The 19,040-nt window shown below is 43.4% G+C and overlaps 1 protein-coding gene across 1 annotated transcript; it reads left to right on the top strand.

Moving 5' to 3' along the window:
• Window positions 1-970: 970 nt before the first annotated feature.
• On the top strand, window positions 971-6,909 carry LOC148410178 (von Willebrand factor A domain-containing protein 7-like). The gene is made up of 15 exons (XM_088437972.1): window positions 971-1,224; window positions 1,691-1,963; window positions 2,047-2,140; window positions 2,218-2,352; window positions 2,931-3,117; window positions 3,212-3,387; window positions 3,473-3,585; window positions 4,109-4,225; window positions 4,293-4,493; window positions 4,627-4,759; window positions 4,884-5,024; window positions 5,097-5,186; window positions 5,270-5,538; window positions 5,624-5,923; window positions 5,991-6,909. Exons 1-15 carry the CDS (start codon window positions 1,045-1,047, stop codon window positions 6,378-6,380), a joined length of 2,799 nt encoding a protein of 932 aa, XP_088294098.1. The 5' UTR covers window positions 971-1,044; the 3' UTR covers window positions 6,381-6,909.
• The last annotated feature ends 12,131 nt before the right edge of the window (window positions 6,910-19,040 follow it).

The raw sequence follows: 19,040 nt of genomic DNA, 5'->3' as shown, positions 1-19,040 counted from the left end.
TTATCTGGTAGTGTGTGTGAGCCCAGGGGTCCTGACGTCACCTCCCGGGGCTCCATCGTCAATATTTCCTTATCAGCTGTTTGCACTCTGCAGTCGAGTCGTCCTCTTGTAGCCACACCCAAGCTGAAAACACTCATTTATGCTGTAAATATATACTATCATGGCAAATGTGTAGTAACTACTCAAAATGATTCCTACAGGTACCAATGATGATAAATCACCAAACTTAATACAACATTCAACAGTCAAAAAAATCACCAAAGATTACAAACAATATACTCTTTTCCGAATAGTTCCTAAAAGTTCATGGAGTGTGATGTCCAAGTAATCCAGGAAGAGGCAGGCAACAGTCCCTACCGCAGCCGATGAAAAAAAAAATCAATCAATCAAATCAGAGAATTCTAACCAAACAAACATATGCGATCCGGTTAAACACATTGTAGTAGACCAACAACAGAAGAATCTTACCAAATGTTCACCTAAGGGTTGTATATTCAATGTACATATACCTATTTATATTCATTGATATCTATTTATAAAAATATGTACATAAATAGGTTGACCTGAAGAAAGCAAAAAAAAAAAAATATATATATATATATATATATATATATATATATATATATATATATATATATATATATATACATACATAGGTAGATTGACTTGTTCCACAATGTTGTGATAGTTGTTGAGGCTCACTTCAGTTTGGTTTTGTTTCTTTTCCCTTTTTGTTCTGTTTATATTTAACTGGGGTTGCAAAAGTGATGCATGTTTCTATTGAGTACTTTCAAGTTTACTTCCTCATTTTTCAATGTTCTCTTAGGTAGCACAATATCTCACACACCTTCCAGATATTTGCCTAACAGGTCCATCAGGTGCTTCAACCTGACATTCCAAGGCAAGAGCATCAACTTTGGGGAATAACGTCAACCACAAGCAAACCAGTTGAACAGGTTGGGCGCCACCTGACCCGTCTTCTTACGTTTGTCATTTCTATCATCAAAGGAGGAGAACCTTGGTGCCGACCGCTCACAGCTTGACATGTGGCCCACTTTAGTGCTTTTCGTCATCAAGCTGCTTGGAAGCAGCGTTTGGGGATTTGGAGTTTTACCGGGAAGTTCCTTAAGTCACCAGGATATTACTCGGGACGCCATTTTCAACATCACTGTGCAGGTGTGTCGTGCTCTGGCTCAAGACGAGAACAGCAACTTCACACCTCCGGTGAGATCCCGTCTCGGTTCTATACTTGCTCCTGGCATTGTGTGAGAGGGTGTGTGTATGCGTGTGTGTGTGTAGCAGTGTGTGCATGTGCGTAGCTGTTCTATGATCAAAACAACTGTTCTATTGATGTTGGGAAACGACAGGGCAAAAACATCGCATCTCTGGTCAGCTGGAGGATGGAGCTTACTCTGGTCAAAATGTAAACATCAGTGCACGATCTCATTCAAAGTCCATAGGTGTTCTACGACCGTCCTTTCAACACGCCGAATGGGCTAGGCTTTGTTCTATAAAAGGCCATCAGCTTTAAAGTTGAGAAATCAAGCCATAAGGAAGAAGCCAGCACCTGCGCCCGGCTCCCCAATGCATTCCCTTCAATCGTTTAGCCTCAGAGAAAACAATCCACAAAGATGATGACAAATGATGATGAATAAAGACATGACTCTTGTTAAGTGTTTCTTGTGCGTAGTCGCAGCCATTCACCGCCGCAGGGGTAGCCGTGGCCTGCAGGGGGACAAATTCCATCAAGAGCTTCCAGCAGGCCGTCACGTCCATCACGCTGCGCAACGTGCGCGTGGACCTGCTGGAACCCTTCAACGCCAGCTTCCACTTCGATAACGAGGCTTTGGTCGGTGGACGCGACATAATCCTGGCTGGTTTGCTGGCTGTCAAGGCCAACAACAGGGAGCGCAATTTTGAATTGGCACAGGAAAACCTTGGAGAGGCCCTCCACACACTACAGGTGATCTCTATTAGCATAGAAGCCTGCTCAAACTGCCAAACAATCAAACCAACAAAGACACTTTGCTTGCTTCCAACCTCAAGGACTTTTACAGCCACAGTAATTGGGTGGAGAACGGGAATACCTTTCCAAACGGCAACCTCATTCGATCGGACACCAGCATTGGCAACATCGCGGGTAGGCGGGGGATGTGCGTGTCTGTGTGTGTGTGTGTGTGGAAGTGGAGGGGCTACTAAAGGCTCCCCTTTTGGCAGAGGAGAGCAGGCCTACCTGCCGTAGCTGTGACGGAGATGACTGCAGCAACAACATCCTAGAGGACGTCATCCAGGACCAGATACTCACCACAGGATACTTTGGCATCATTCCCGGGATCGACAGCAAGCCCGCCGGTAAGCCAAGCCTAACACCAGCCAAACCCTCTTCTGGTGGCCACCGCGCCCGTGGACGCTCGGCTTCACGTGATGGCAGGACCGCCATTGTACATGCCAATGACGGCAGGTGGCGGCTCGTCCGGCTAAAAGTTACCGCATGAATGCATGCGTAGTCATTCCCAGGACAAAAGCATAACCACGCATACGTCCTTATGCACTCCAAGTGCACTAGTGTGCAACAGTACTAGACACCGCTCTCGTTCATGAGCAAGGCTGGTGCAGTGTAGAGGAGACTTGAAGCAATTGTGTAGAATCCAGGGGTTAGTCCACCATTTCTCGAGTTAGGGCAAAAAGAGCAAAAGCCATGGCAGCGTGGACTCTAAACCGCCATAACCTGGTGCCATAACTTTAATTAATTATGACATTTAGTCAGAATCCGAACACAACCCTGAAAATGGGTTCTGCGACGCCACTATGGCCACAATAAAATAAAGCAAATGGTAAGGCAGCATTTTGAGGACCTATCTCGTGCCTTAATGAAATGTACGTGGAAATGACGGAATTAGAAAAATCTTAGCAAGTGTGCCGTTGGACAGGAAAGTGCAGCCATGGAGGACGCTTGGACGTGACCAGCAGGATCCCACCCACCGGCGGGATCAACAAAGACACCTTTGATTCCGAGCACGGCTTTCTCCATTCACGGGCAGCCCGACTGGCCACGGCGGCGACGAGCGAGATCCTGGAGAACATTCGAATGGCTGCGGGAAATGGGATCTTTCTCCAGTATGCTGAGCCTCACATACATGGCCGAAGACATTCGCGCAAAGGCCTTTTGGTTTTTGGGTGCGGCATAACCCATATTCCCCCCCTCAATCAGGATGTTGGGAATCTCCAGAGGCTCCGGCAAAGCTCTGTGCTTGGTGATTGACACCACACAGAGTATGAGCGACGATATCGCGGCCGTGCAGAGCGCCACTTCCGCCTTTGTCGACAGCCGAGTGGGAACCGACAACGAGCCTTTGTCCTACATTCTTGTGCCCTTCAACGATCCAGGTCAGGACTCGGACCGCAGCTCCAGGCGGAGATCAGCTTTCGACTCCTAAAGGAAAACGATCCGCCATCTCTCTCTTTGGTTCAGGATTGGGGCCGCTGATTCGGACAAGTGACCCCGAAGTCTTCAAGAGCCTCGTTGATGATCTGGCAGCGAGTGGCGGAGGAGACGAAGGAGAGTTGAGCCTCTCGGGCCTTCAGGTGCTCTACCTTAAGATTCAAAGGTTTATTCTCATATGCATATTAAGACTACACAATGAATTTCTTATTGTGTTCACTTCCTCGAGCAGATTTATACCACACAATTAACATCATAAAATACACACTAGTAGGCAATAAGGCCAGTGATAATGAAGTTTACAATGAAGGAATAGACTCACTTTCTGAACATATTATGGCATAGGTGGAGTGAAAGAAACTACTATGAGGATGATAGTAAGCACTTTGTGCTCAATTCTTTCGAGCAAGTTCTGTCCTCGAGAGCCACAATCCAGCCTGTTTTTGATCATACCCAACAACCAAATCACCTGATTCAAATAATGACCTAATCGGCCTGCTTCACGGAATTCTGTTAACGACCCTGATTTGAGGCAGGTGTGTTGGTCGAAGGGACATATTGAAAACAGGCTGGATTGTGGCTCTCGCGGACCGGACTTGGCCACCCCTGCTTTAGAGGTCTTCTTTGGCAGTCTGACAAGTCTATAATCACCTTTTCCATGTCAAGTTGGCGTTGACGAATGCTCCCCATAGCTCGGCCATCTTTCTCTTCACCGATGCACCAGCAAAAGACCCAGATCTGAAGTCCGCCGCCATCACTCTCATCGAGCAGACTCAATCTGTGGTGAGTGCTGCATGGCTCTCGCTTTGTGCTGCACTGACATCCGCTCTAAAAGCTCTTTCCCATGCAGGTGTACTTCCTGATCACGGGAACGTCCGCAAACAGGAAGCGGGGCCGCAGGCAGCAAGCGACTGGCTTCAGAATTGCGCAATCGGATGCGAAGTTATACAGAGACCTGGCGGATGCCGCTGGAGGCCTGGTCATAGAAGTGGACAAGGAGCAACTCTCGGATGCCACCGCCATCATTGGGCAAATGTTAAATTCTTCTCTGGTAATGGCCCTTGCAAGATGGTCTCACACACACACACACACACGCACACCAGCACACACACACACACACACACACACACACACACACACACACACGTGTTAAGGGCTGACCATGTGTGAATTTTTTCTCATAGGTGACGCTTGTGCGGATGACCAGGCCTTCAGGCCAGGGCCAAAACATGGCCTTTGATGTTGACCAAACTACCAGCAATGTTCAAATTTTCATTACAGGAAGTCCTACACGCGTCACCCTCATCGACCCTAATGGTGAAACACAGCACAAACGACGCATGCACAAACACTCACTCATGCAACAATGGTAGTGAACACCACAGACAGAAATTTGTTTGGCGTCAGACTGAAGGCACTTGCGGACTTTATGTCTTTGCAGGCAATCAGCAGGACATCGACGAGAGCGGCGCAGGCTTCTCAAATGTGCTGGGAAACTTGCGCACTTTGCAGCTTCCGCCACAAGTGGGACAATGGCAAGTAGGAGTGCAGGCGGCAACGCCATACACGTTGAGGGCCACGGGTGAGTGTGAATCCTATTTTAGCGGAAAAGAGAAAAGATGCCATTTGTTTGCTAAATCATTTGTTATTAAAGGTCAGAGTCCCCTTGACTTCCTGTTCGACTTTGTTGAGTACATCCCCTCACAGAACACATTTAACATCCTGGACAGCCGTCCCTCAGCAGGTGAGATGACTTCCCTCTTAGGGTGGGCGTGTTCAACACGGAGCAGTCTGGCCTTGGGTAATAAAGCTTCTTCTCTTTCCAAGGCACCAACGCTAGCATGCTGGTGACACTAACGGGCGGTGACACGGCCAACGTCACGGAGGTGACTCTGCTCAGCTCGGCGGAATGGCCAGAGGTCCCGGGGCTCGTGGAGCCGCAGGAGGGGGACAGCTTCCTGGTCAGGTTCCAAAGCATTCCGTCCGAGCCATTTGTGGTGCGCGTGAAGGGACGCCAGGTGAACGCCACCGGCCAAGTATTTCCTTTTCAAAGGGAGTCGGGAACCAGCTTCCGAGCATCCAATCTAACCATCAGGGTGAGCGCTCGCTTGCTCGCTCACTCGGTGGCCGGCCAACTGAGGCACATTGTTCGATGCTGTGTCCCATGTTGTCCCCTTTTAGGCTAAAGCGGAGCGCAACATCATTGCCGGGATGCTGTCATCGGTGCCATTTTCCGTCGTCGCTCGAGGTGCCGGAGGGAACATCTCCATTCGGGTCTTCACAAACAAACCGCTCTACACCGCCAGTGCTCCTAGCGTTCTTCCGGCGGAGGCAGACGTGAGGGTCAACGGCACAGCCACGCTCTCTGTGCCGCCTGACACGCCGTCCGGCGAAGCCGTCACGCTCGTCATCCAGGCAGAGGGACCCGAAGACAACGATGACATCAATTATGTTGTCCTTAGGATGTCCGTTCTAAACCCAGTGAGTGTCCCGGCCTGTGTCATCGCGAGCGGTAGTCATCCTCTGACCCCTGGCCATCTCCTGGCAGAATACAGATTCCGCGGCTCCCGTGTGTCAAGTGCTGTCCATTGTCAACTGCAATGGCAGCCAGCTCCTGTGGGAGCTGATGTTGCGGGTGAGCGACGGCGCTAACGGTACGGGTGTGGAGCAAGTCAACCTGACGCAGGGCAATGGAACGCTGTTCCTCAGACCGGCCACCGATGACCGCAACGTCATGCTGGTGACTTACCAGTCATTGTGCATCTCGCCCGACGTGGAGCTGCTGGTGGTGGACGGTGTGGGCAACTCAGACACGTGCACTTTCAATGCCTTTACCACGTCCTCCGGCTGTGCGGCCTCTTTACTTACTCCGACAGCGCTGGGCTGCGTCAAGCTCACTCTGGTGCTTGCGCTGCTGCAGAACCTCAGCATGTGCTAAAATCTCATTCACAAACTGCCGTCGTAGTGTTTATGCGTGCAGAGATTACCTGATTGTCCAACATCTCCTGTTGTTCAAGAATATTGGCCATCAGAAGCCAATATTGACGCCTTTGAACAATATGTGATTGGATGCTCAATGCAGGGAAGCTGTTCTTTGTTGATCAACCATGTTTAACACTGGAAGTTCTTAAAGTAACTCGAAAATGTGCAATTCTTGAAGATATTGTGTGTGAATGTGAAAAAGCTGTAGAGAGAGGTGTTAAATGGTGGAATGATGTGGAATGTCTGAATGGTTTGAATCTTTGAAGAAATGTGAATAATACAAAGTTGGAATGGTTTGAGTAGGTCAAATAAAGTAGAAGATACAAGGAAAAAACTGAAAAAAAGTGGAATTGTGATCAAATTTTGAATTGTGGGAAGAGAAAAATGGAGTTCATGGAATGCGGGCATCGGGGGAATCGATTAAATTTGGAACAGTTTAAATAGGTCAAATAATGTAGAAGATACAGGGGAAAAAACTAAATAAGTGGAATTGTGGGTAAATTTTGAATTGTGAGAAAGAATGGAATTCATGGAATGGCGGGCATCTGGGGAATCGATTAAAGTCTGAACGGTTTGAATAGGCCAAATAATGTAGAAGATACAAGGGAAAAACTGAAAGAAGTGGAATTGTTGGTAAATTTTGAATTGTGGGAAGAGGAAAATGAAATTCATGGAATAGGGGGCATTGGAGGAATCGATTAAAGTTGGAACGGTGGGAATGGGATGAAGACTGGCAAAGAAAAAAGGTTACAAAATTTGGGCGAGGACAATTAACTGAGGAATTATGTGTAAAATAAAATGAGGAAAAAAATTGACATTTTTAGTGCAAGGGTGTTCTTAGTAAACTTACTAATTATGGGAAACACCTAAAGTTGGAAAGACTAGTATAGGTCAGACGCAAATGGAGATATTGCAAGAGGAAACATAAAAATCAGATTTTTTGCTAAAAAGATGAATTATGGATAAATGCCACTCTGAGATCGTATGACCTCAAAAAATATTCATCAATATATTTTGTTGGTTTTGAAACCTAACTCATCTGCTTGTCACATTTCCTTAATTAATTGCAGTGTTGCCACCATGTTGCTGAAAGTGAAATATGGCACGATAAGGAAATACAGTGGGCCCCCGGTTTACAAACCCTCTGTTTTACGTATTTTTCATCTTACGACGTGAGGATGATGACAATAGAAACGAAACAGGAGATAAAAAGGAGTAAAAAAATACGAAGGAAGCGCATGCATAGTTAACCTTGCTAGTGAGTATGGCCGTAACCGCTAGACAATCGGTACAATTCTCAAGAACAAGGAAGCCATTAAAGCAGTGGTTCTTAACCTTGTTGGAGGCACCAAACCCCACAGTTTCAAATGCTCATTCACTGAACCCTTCTTTAGTAAAAAATAAAATATGATTTGTGTGAGTCCGTACGGCGATCGACCCTTTGGACCAGTGGGTCCCAACCCCCGGTCAGCGGCTCAACTGGTACCGGACCACAAGGGCTGCACCCGAATTAATGATTTGGAGATGATTTAGTTTAATGGTACGCGCACACCGAACATGAACGAGGCGAAAAAGTGGAGCGGTTTGTTTTGTATTCAATGGAGTTCATGTGACTGGGCGCTAATGCACGTCGGGCAACGCGATGGACGCGAATGGCCGCGCGCGGTCAAGAGAAGCAAAATTTCGCCTTGTTATTTTTTTTTTTACTTTTTTTTTTTTTTACTTTTTCCACGTTTCGCGTCGCGACAGCCAATCAACTTCGGGAACATTCAACGGCTCACGCAAGGGGCAGGAATGAATCATGGCGGCCGCTTTTTTAGACATGAGATGTCTAATCAAATATCCAAGATGGCCGCCTATGAGGGCTGATGGGAGTTGGAGTCTTCGGTCTATGTCGTCAAATGTCCAAGATGGCCGCCCGGAGGCCTCATGGGAAATGGAGTACTTTTTGTGCCTAAACCATAGGTGTCAGAACTTTAGTCCTCGAGGGCTGGTATGCTGCATGTTTTTGAAGCCTCTCTCTCACAAACACACCTGATTCAAGTGATTAGGATCATTTTCAAGCTCCTGTTCATGAATTAATCATTTGAATGAGGTGTGTTGGGGTGAGAAAACCGTACTAAATTTGAGGGAATTTATAAATTTATATTGGGATACTGGGGTAGGCTCCAGCATGTCCGTGACCCTTGTGAGGATAACCAGTCAAAATAACTTAATGTGATTAAATGGCATTTTCCTTATAGTGCAGAACACGTTTGGACTTCATAGCGAATCTGAAATTGACATTTTTGATGAACACAGCAGTGGAGGAAGACATCCTCCTTGAACTGATACAGACCAAGCCAGATATATGCCTAACACTGTGACACACCATTTCAGATGAAGATAACCTTTTGTTTGAGGGTTAAGGTTTGACCCCTTGTTTTGAATTTGGTATATTTTTTTAATGGATAAAATGTAACTAATCTCACTGACCTGAACATTGTAGTTGAAACTGCAATATGCAAGATTTTACCCCAGAGCATCTTTAAAATTCCCTTATTTGCAGTCTACCACTTAAGCTGTTCACAAATCAGTTGCGCACGAAGAAGGGAGTTTGCAGGGTCAGTGAAGACGGGAATTTGTAGTTTCTTTTTATGGCATTTTGTGGCAGTTGTGATTCAAAATTCAATCTTTTGTTGTTTAATGAAGCTTTAACAGATCTAGATAAGAACAGCATTATGCAATTCATTTTTAAAATGGCTATTTTCTTCTGTTGAATTTTCTCCCTCAGACCACTAAAAAGACTCATCTCTCATGGAGACCATATCCTTTTCTTCAAATGATAGTGACCTGATGGGAGAATTGGGAATACCTGGAAGTACAAACAAAACCACCAAACAAGACACTCATACAACAGAGGCTTTGGAATCAGAAGCCGCGAAAGAGTTATTCAAGCCCAGTAATTATTATTGACAACACACTTTCAACGCAAGTCAGTGTTTTGCTGAAATCTAGTGCTGAAACAGAAATGTTTACTAGTCAAAGTAGCAGCTCCAAACCCAAAATCTTTATAAAAAAAATTAAAACTAGAGCTGCAAGCAGCTATAAAGGGCCCTCACAGACCTGTGCACGTTGGGGTATGAACAGGTTGGAGTATGAATAAGGAGTATGAACGAAGAAAAATTAGTTGTAGATGACTTCAGTGCAGGACTCTTATCAAATATGTAAAATTTAGAGAAGGTGAGATAGTGTGGGTTGAGTTACTGCAGCTTTTATTGTTACAGTTGTGTTACTTTGCACTGCCTATAGGCCACGCCCATTGTCAAAACATTGTACTATTTGGTGGAGGGCCTTAGGCGTGGCCAATGGCTTTTCAGACAACATTTAAGGCATATCACTTCAAGGAGCTCAGCAGAGTACATAAAAACATTAAGGAATTGCTATAATTTTTGCTGCCACTAGGTGGCGCAGTACGATTAAAAAATAGGCTTGTAGGTGTGTTTCACATTGGACTCCCATCCCATATATGACGTTTTGAAAATATCAGATCATCTAGGTGCAATTACAGCAACTTTTACCGTTTTGGCGAGACATCGGACTTTGAGTTGGCATAGAGGCCACGCCCTCTATTGATAAGTCATACAAGTTAAGAACCTTCATGTTCCAATGAAAATGAAAATGGAAGTAGAGGCCACGGCCATTATTGAAACTTTGTAAAATTTGGTGGATGTAAGCAGGACTGTCTAGAGGCTTGTCAGACCTAATTTCAGCTATATTACTTCAAAGGGCTCAGCTAAACACATAAAAACGTTTAAAAAAAAGCTATATTTTTGGCTGCTACTAGGTGGCGCTCGCACTACGACAAAAAATACGCTGATAGGTGTGTTCCGCATTGGAAACCCATCACATATATGAAGTTTTGAAAAGATAAGACCATCTAGGTCCAAATACAGCAACCTTGTTCGTTTTGGCGAGACATCAGACTGACATTTTTGTTTGCCACTAGGTGGCCATGTAAGCAATTGAAGAAATTATTAAACACATGTGTTAAGGGCTTGAATCTTCATGTGTCTGTGAAGTTTCTGACAAATGACAGTTGTCGCTGCTTGGGCCCTAATAATAATAATCAGGAGAAAAACAAGAGGGCTCTCGCAGCGGTTAGCTGCTCGGGCCCTAAATAATAATCCGGAGAAAAACAAGAGGGCTCTCGCAGCGGTAGCTGCTCGGGCCCTAATAAATATGGCAGCAGCAAGTTTAACGGGTGGAAAAACGGGAGAGTTCAGCAGTCTCACGGCCTGGTGGATATAGCTGTTCCTGAGTCTGGTGGTGCGGGAGCGGAGGCTCCTGTACCTCTTTCAGGAGGGCAAGGAGGCTGAACAGATTGTGTGCAGGGTGACTTGTATCGGTGACAATCGTGATGGCTTTGCGGCTGAGGTGAGTGGTGTACAGGTCTTGCAGGGAGGGGGGTGGAGCACCAATAATCCTCTCAGCTGTCCTCACGATGCGTTGTAGAGCCTTCCTGTTATAGTCAGTGCAGTTCCCGCCCCATACGGTGATGCAGCTGGTGAGGATGCTCTCAATGGTTCCTCAAATGTTGTAATTTATAACATGCCCAAAATTAGTTTGTTTGTTGAAACAACAACTTGTGACTGTGGATAACATGTAAGCTAATGTTAGTTCTTATCTTCAGCATATTATGTAGTGCTGCCTTGTATGCATTTAGCTCATTAGCACTTTGGTTTGTGCCAGGTAAAAATCTCAATCGATGATCGGTCCATGGTGTCCATGGTGATGAAAAGGTTGTGGACCTAGACCTTGTCTATTCAATGTTTGTGGAACTGTTTTTTTTTTTTTTTTTTTAGGAACAGTAATTTTTGCACAGCTGAATGGTTCATTTGATGTTGCTGTCTCATAAGAAAGTATCTCGGATCCCATTTATGCTATAAATCAGGGAGAGGGGCAAGTTCGGTCAAGTGCCACAATCCAGCCTGTTTTCATTGTGTCCCTTCAATGAACACAACTGATTCAAATGATTAGCTCAAAAGCATGCTTTGCAGAATCCTAATAACGACGCTGATTTGAGTCAGGTGTGTTGGTTGACGAGATACATTGAAAACAGGCTGTGGCTGTGGATTGTGGCTCTTGAGGACCGAACCCCTGCTATAAATAGATCCTGCCTGCGGTGCAAAAATTTGCCAGACAAGCCATGTTCTATTCGGCAGATCTTTTAATGCTACATGCTAGTGTTGTAATAATCAGTGCTCATATTGTGCATCATTTTTGCAGGTCCACAAGAAACCATATTCCTACAGGGACAACCAATGTTAGACCAATATGGCATTGAGAAAGATAACGTCATCCAGTTATCTTTCAGTTTAATTAACACAATTTGTAAGTGTATTTTATCTTATCCAGTGGAACAACGTCAAAATGGTCGCATAGGCAAAGACTTCCTGGATGGATGCATCACTCAAAAAGTCCAAAACACCCAATGTCAAACAACAAATATATGTACTTTAGATGATTGCTGTGTTTCAGCCATCTTATATTTCACGCAAGTTTTTAAAGTTTTGCCTTTCAATCTGAAGCAGTCAGCTGACCAAGTCAAAATGAAGCAGTGAAATGGTTGAAACATCATCAGTGACGTCAACTGCAGCACTCTCCGGCACACTGCTTCACCATAACTGGTCCATCAATTTTGGTGCTTAGTTCACTTATTACAAGCCTTTTTCAGATGCCCCTTTTTTTGTATTAACTTACCTTTCCTCTTTGAGTAAGACGACCAACAAGTACTTGGGATGGTTGGATGGACAATGTGCAGATGCTCACAAGATTGAATTAATAATTTACAAAGTTATTAAGTTACATATACCAAGTTAAGTCTAGAATTAATTGGGTAAGTTTTTGACCAATAAAATTGGAAAGCATTTGAAAGAAACATGTATAGACATGCACAGAGAACAAACTTAAACGTTCTTGGTTATTCATTCTGCATAAAACATTACACACAATTCCATAACTTTACATTATGCAGTGCTGTGTAAAAAAATGTCACTAGTGTATATTTTCATCATATCAAGATTGTCACACCTGAGACACCTGAACGATATATAAGATAACATTTCCAAATGATTTTATTTACCAAGGGATATACAAACCAGGCGGAATTTTGAACCACTCGTGTGCAGATTATTTTCCACTCTGTAATATCACAGTGTTTTTTAGCATGAACTTCCCATATACTAAGGTCGCACCACAGTATCACAGTTAAATTTTAATTTAAATTTAGACTTTGCCACTCCAAAATTTTTTTCTTTCTTGTTCCGCCATTCTGATGTGGACTTGCTGGTGTGTTTCATTGTCCTGCTGCATGATCCAAGTATGCTTGAGATTTAAGAGCACAAACTGATGGCCGGGTGTTCTCCTTCAAGACCTTCTGGTTCATATTTTTGTCAATCGCAGCATGTTGTCCTTGTCCTGAGGAAACCAAGCAGCCTCAAACCATCACCCTGTTAATACCATGCTTAACCCCTGGGTTCCCCCATGACATGGTGGTGTAAATTTTGACCCAACCCGGGGCTTTCGATGTTTTTGATGTGTGATATCAAAGGAAAAGCATACAAAAAAAACCTTACACACCTGATTCAAATGATTGGCTCGTCAGCATGATTCGCCGAATCCTGATAACGACGCTGATTTGACTCAGGTGTGTTGGTTGAATAGATACATTGAAAACAGGCTGGATTGTGGCTTTTGAGGACCGAACTTGGCCACCCCTGGCATAGATTATCAAAACTGTGTCTGTATATATATATATATATATATATATATATATATATATATATATATATATATATATACAGTCAGCCCCCTGCTTACGAGCATCCTGATTTGCGAACATTCCGCCTTACGAGCGTGGATCAGGGAGAATTTTGTCCTCCGTTTACGAGCAAACCTCTCGTCTTGCGAGCATTCCGTCAAACCAGCCATTGAGTATGTAGAAATGTTCTCGCCTAACCGCGTCAATATATTCAGCAGTTGCGTCATCTACAATCATTAATAGATACTTATGGCGGTAACGTGAACGCTATTGGTCTTACAATCTCACACTGACTGTCTCACTCACGGTGTCTAAATATATTACCATTTAAGTGTAGTGTTTGTACAGCTAAAGGGAAAAACAGCTGACATGAAATTAAATGTGCCGATTGCAGGACAAAGAATTGTCATTGGTTTAAATGTGTGTGTTTTTTTTAATTAATTGTCAATACATTCCAACCGTTTAAAAAAAAGTGCGAATAATTATCAGTCAGTCAAGGAGACGCCAATATGCTATTGGTCGATTAAGGTCACCCGGTCTCACTCACGGAGATGCTATTGGCCGGTGTCACACGTCAATCACAGAAGTGCCGATATGCTATTGGCCGAACGCCTTTATCTAGCTTGATGGGACAGGATGGAAGGAAGTAGACAAAATGAGTGAAAAACGGAATGTTTTGAAGACTTTGCAAACTTTATCTGTTAGACATAGCTTCTAAAATTACTAGCAGCGGTAAAGGAAGAAATAAGAGGATGATGTTTTAGTATCTCCGTGATTTGCACCATGACTGAAAGAGTTACTGTAACACTGTAAGACCAATAGCCTATATGCGTTGCCGTATTAACTCAAGAGGTTAATCTCTGCACCCTATTACGGGTGATGATACAGCGCCATATAATGGTTGCTAGACAAGATTGCATGTCAGGTTAGTCGGCGATCTCCCGTTATGCTTTGGGACAGCGTCATTGTTGCAATTTTGTGAGTTGCAACCAAAGGTGAACTGACGCTCGAACAAGCCATAAGTGAGCTGCCTAGTAAATGGAACACACACAACCACCTCGCCGCTTCCACCGTGCTCAATTCACGTCGGGAAAAACAGTTGACATGAAATTAAGTGTGCCGATTGCAGGACAAAAAATCGTCACAGATTTAAATGTGTTTTAATCAATAAGATGTCAATACATTCCAACCGTTTAAAAAAAAAGTGCAAATAATTATCAGTCAGTCAAGGAGACGCCAATATGCTATTGGTCGATTAAGGTCACCCGGTCTCACTCACGGAGATGCTATTGGCCGGTGTCACACGTCAATCACAGAAGTGCCGATATGCTATTGGCCGAACGCCTTTATCTAGCTTGATGGCACAGCTGGTTGGGATGGAAGGAAGTAGAGAAAACCCTGACTGAAAAAGTTACTTTGACACTGTAAGACCAATAGCATATCTGATTTACCGTATTGACTTAGAGCAATCATCTCTGCTCATCTCTGCTTATCTCAGCACAAGTCACGTCTTACCGAATTGTAAAAGTCATTTGTCCTTTGTATTTGTTATTTAATGCAGCTGTACAGTAGATTATGTCACTTAATATTAATTTATGTATACAGCGTGACGATTTTACATAAGGCTTCTGCGCGCGTTGCACGCACTCACGAATTAACATGGGTTTGGATTGCCCGCTATACGAGCAATTCGAGATACGAGCGTAGCCGCTGAACGGATTAAGTTCGTAACCCGGGGGCCCACTGTGTATATATATATATATATATATATATATATATATATATATATATATATATATATATATATATATATCCAGTCAGCCCCCGGTTTACGAACACCCGGTCTCACTCACGGAGATGCTATTGGCCGGCGTCACGTCAATCACAGAAATGCTGATATGCTATTGGCCGAACGCCTTTATCTAGCTTGATGGCACAGCTGGTCGGGATGGAAGGAAGGAGAGAAAATGAGTGAAAAACGGAAGGAAGGAATGTTTTGAAGACTTTGCAAACTTTATCTGTTAGATATAGCTTCTAAAATTGCTAGTAGCGGTAAAGGAAGAAGTAAGAGGATGATATGTTTTAGCATCTCCGTGACTGACACCGTGACTGAAACAGTGACTGTGACATTGTAAGAGCAATAGCATATCAGCATAACTGTGTTACCTTTGCGGGTTGGTCTCTACTCCCCTCCGCCTCCACCCAGCTCAAGTCACGTCGCCCCAAAGGTAAATATCACTTTTCCTTTGTATATGTTATATAATTTAACTGTACAGTAGATTATGTTACTCATTTTTAATATGTGTATAAAGTCGTGATGTTTTTACCTAAGGTTTTAGCACGCATTGCACGCATTCACGAATTAACATAGGTTTGGATTGCCCGTCATACGAGCAGTTCGAGTTACGAGCGTAGCCGCTGAACGGATTAAGTTCGTAACTCAGGGGCCTACTGTATATATATACATACAGTGGGCCCTGTATGACATTAATCCATTTCGCGGTTGGGGTTGTAAGGCGAATTTGTCATATGACGGGCAATCCAAACCTATGTTAAATAGCTAATACATTCAAAACCCCAGGTAAAAACATCAAAATTGTTCATACATATTAAAAATTGGAAAAAAAATGGAAGCAGTTAGACGGCAATAGTAAATAATTGCAATTACCTAAAACGCCAGCAGATGGAGGCAAAACAACACAAATACAGCCAACCCAGTAAAACTCAGTATACCAGGTCACAACATGAAAAAAAACGTAAATCAAGGACGTTGTAACACGGGGGTCCACTGTGTATATATATATATATATATATATATATATATATATATATATATATATATATATATATATATATATATATATATATATATATATATATATATGGTTAAGGGCTGATGGCACTGAACATTTTGAGGGGTTGAAAGTAATTACATATTTATATATATGACAATCTTATGACCCTTACTAAGTCAGCCCAAGTTGGGTGATAGTAAATCCAGGCTAGTGAAAACTCCCCGGACACTCAGAGGTTAATGTTGCCATGATTTTCTTTTTATCAATTGCTGTGCCATTTTTACACCTGTTGTAAGAGCTGCTCACCTTCCAAAAAGTTTATTTTTTTACTCATTAGCCCTCAAATTGTTTCTCCAAAAGTCTTGGGGATCATCATGTTGCTTTTTGACAAATTTTAAAAAAGCATTTGTATTCTTTTGTGACTGAACCTCTTTTGGCCACTGTTTTTCCTATAGTGCAGCCATGAACACTGACTGTCAATGAGGCCAGCAAGGCTTGCAGTTTGGTAGTTTTACTGGGTTCTTTTGTGACGTCCTGAATGAGTCATTATTACACTGCTAACCTCCTTTGGTCAAGCTTTACCACAGTTCCCAGTATTCTCTATTTGTGGATAATGGCTATAATAGTGGTTTGCTGGAGTCTCACAGCCTTGCAGATCACTTTCTAAACGTTTTTAAATTGTTAGATTTCAGTTTTTATCTAATTTCCTCTGGATTTTCTTTGGACATCATGAATTTGTTCTTCTGATTTTGCAGCCTACTTTACTTTGACCAAAATTTCATCTTGTTGCTTTCTGAATGGAACTAGGATGGCGGCAATTAGTTTTGGGTCTGGCCTGTGAAAGTAAACTCATCATTTTCCGAACTGTGGTTAGTCCTATTTTGCTTTGTGATTTGGGTCAGATAGGTTTGTATCCCTCCCCTCCCCCGTGGCAAATAAAATCATCAAGAAACTGCATCTTATATATCATGCAAGTTTTTTTTTTTTCTCTAAGTATGTATTTTTAGAATCTGCTCAAATATTGTGTGAAAGGCTTCATAATTAACCCCTTAACTGCACCCAACCTAAATCTAAACAAAGATAGTAAGTAATGGTTCTTGCTTTAGTGAAGGATTTTAAAAGCCTTGAGGAAGGATTGACTCCTCCAAGGCAGCCTTTTTAAAGTACTAAGTGCGTGCATGTGAGAAGGAAAGAAGCCTTCTCTTGAGGGTGTTTGTGCTCATGATAAGATATAGAAAATGAATGACAAAAGCATAAACGGAATGAGGGCAGAGAGAGAGCGCTAGAGACATGAAAGAAATGATGGGTGAGCAAGAATCACAGACATAATGGATGGAAAAAAAATAAGTAGGACACCAAGAGCCTGACTGAAGTTGCAGATGATTATTACATAGTGGGTGTCAAATGTGGATAGTTCAACATAGAATGATAAATGGGAGACAAACAGTTAGAAAGGTGATTGCGTCAAACAAACATTGCAGGCTCAGTAAAACATTTCATCTGATTCAAAAGAAAATTGTGCATCCGAAGCAAGCAAGCCCTATGACCAAGGCTTGATTTCATTAGAGTCCTGTAAGTTGTTTTTCACTAGGCACACACACAAAGACACACACACACACACACACACACACACGTTTGTACAGCTATACTTGTGAGGACATACATTGGCAAAATGCATTTCCTATCCCCTAACCAGATCCTTCAGAAATGATTGCCTAACCCTAACCCTTACTCTAACCATAACCATAACCATAACCATAACCCAATTCATACCTTTAAACTGAAATCAAATTTTGACCCTCAAAAAGAGTTCTGAACAAGTGAGGAGCTGCCCAAATGTCCTCACTTCTCCAAAATGTCCTGACTAGATTGGTAGAAAACTCAAATCGGTTCTAGATAGATAGATAAATACATAGTGTTTTCGCACAGTATTTAGTATACTTTACATATTTGTGACAACAATTACTGCCGTATACAGATTTACGTAAACCATTGACTTTTTCAAGATTATAACTGTACTGTTACCCCTTCTCTTTGGCCTCCCTTGGCCAGTCAGAGTAACCCTCACACGTCGACCGAGAGTGGAGCTCATCCATCTATCTATTTTCTACCACTGTATTCTGGAGTCAGGTCACAGAATCTCAGACTTCCCTCTCCCTGGCCACTTCATTCAGCAAGCCAAGAAACTCCAATGCGTCCTAGGTCATCTTAAGGGCCTCCTCCCACCTCATCAGGGAGGCGTCCGCGAGGCATTCTAACCAGATGCCTGAGCGAACTCTACTGGTTCTCCTCAATGCAAAAGAGCAGGGGCACCCATCCCAGATGACTAAGCTACTCACCGCATATCTAAAGAAGAGAAAACTTATTTCGGCCGATTCTGTCCAGGATCTCATTCTTTCCGTCTCGACCCACCACTCATGACCATAGGTGAGGGCAGGGACAGAGAGCTACCAGTAAAAAGAGAGCTTTGCCTTTTGGCTCAGCTCTTTCTTCACCACGACAGACCATTACAGCATCTGCATTACAGCAGATTCTGCACCGATCTGCCTATCGATCTCCCATTCCATCCTACCCATTCATGACCAAGACCCCAAAATATTTGAACTCCACCACTTGGGGTAGAACCTCATCTCTGACCCTGAGAGGGCATTCCACCCTTTCCTGATTGGGTACCATGGTCTCGGCTGCTTCAAACTTGGCTGCAAATTGTTCTAGTTGGAGTTTGAGATCACAGTCTGTGGAATCCAAGCGCACCACATCATCTGCAAATAGCAGTGAAGAATACTGGACCCGATTTATCCTTTGACTGCATCTAGAAATTCTATCGACACATATAATGAACAGAATCAGTGACAAAGGCCGGCCTTGGTGCAGTCCAACCCTCACTAGAAACAAATTTGGTGCTACATGGACCGAACAGCCTGTATCAAGGTGTTCAGTATCCCATACTCCTGAAGCACCCTCCACAGTACTCCCAAGAGACATGGTGGAGTGCCAAATCCAAAAAGAACTGAACAGA

Source organism: Hippichthys cyanospilos, chromosome 16 (assembly GCF_059441005.1).
Source record: "Hippichthys cyanospilos isolate Australia breed blue-spotted pipefish chromosome 16, RoL_Hcya_1.0, whole genome shotgun sequence".
NCBI lineage: Eukaryota > Metazoa > Chordata > Actinopteri > Syngnathiformes > Syngnathidae > Hippichthys > Hippichthys cyanospilos.
The sequence above is the reverse complement of the archived record's forward strand: the minus strand, read 5'-3'. Positions and strand labels throughout refer to the sequence as shown.

Excerpts from the sequence above, each read along its gene's own strand:
- LOC148410178 (XM_088437972.1), top strand. The coding sequence starts at position 1,045 with ATGTGGCCCACTTTAGTGCTTTTCGTCATCAAGCTGCTTGGAAGCAGC. Across the intron at positions 1,225-1,690 it reads ACAGCAACTTCACACCTCCG|TCGCAGCCATTCACCGCCGC; the intron begins GTGAGATCCCGT and ends TCTTGTGCGTAG. Across the intron at positions 1,964-2,046 it reads AGGCCCTCCACACACTACAG|GACTTTTACAGCCACAGTAA; the intron begins GTGATCTCTATT and ends TCCAACCTCAAG.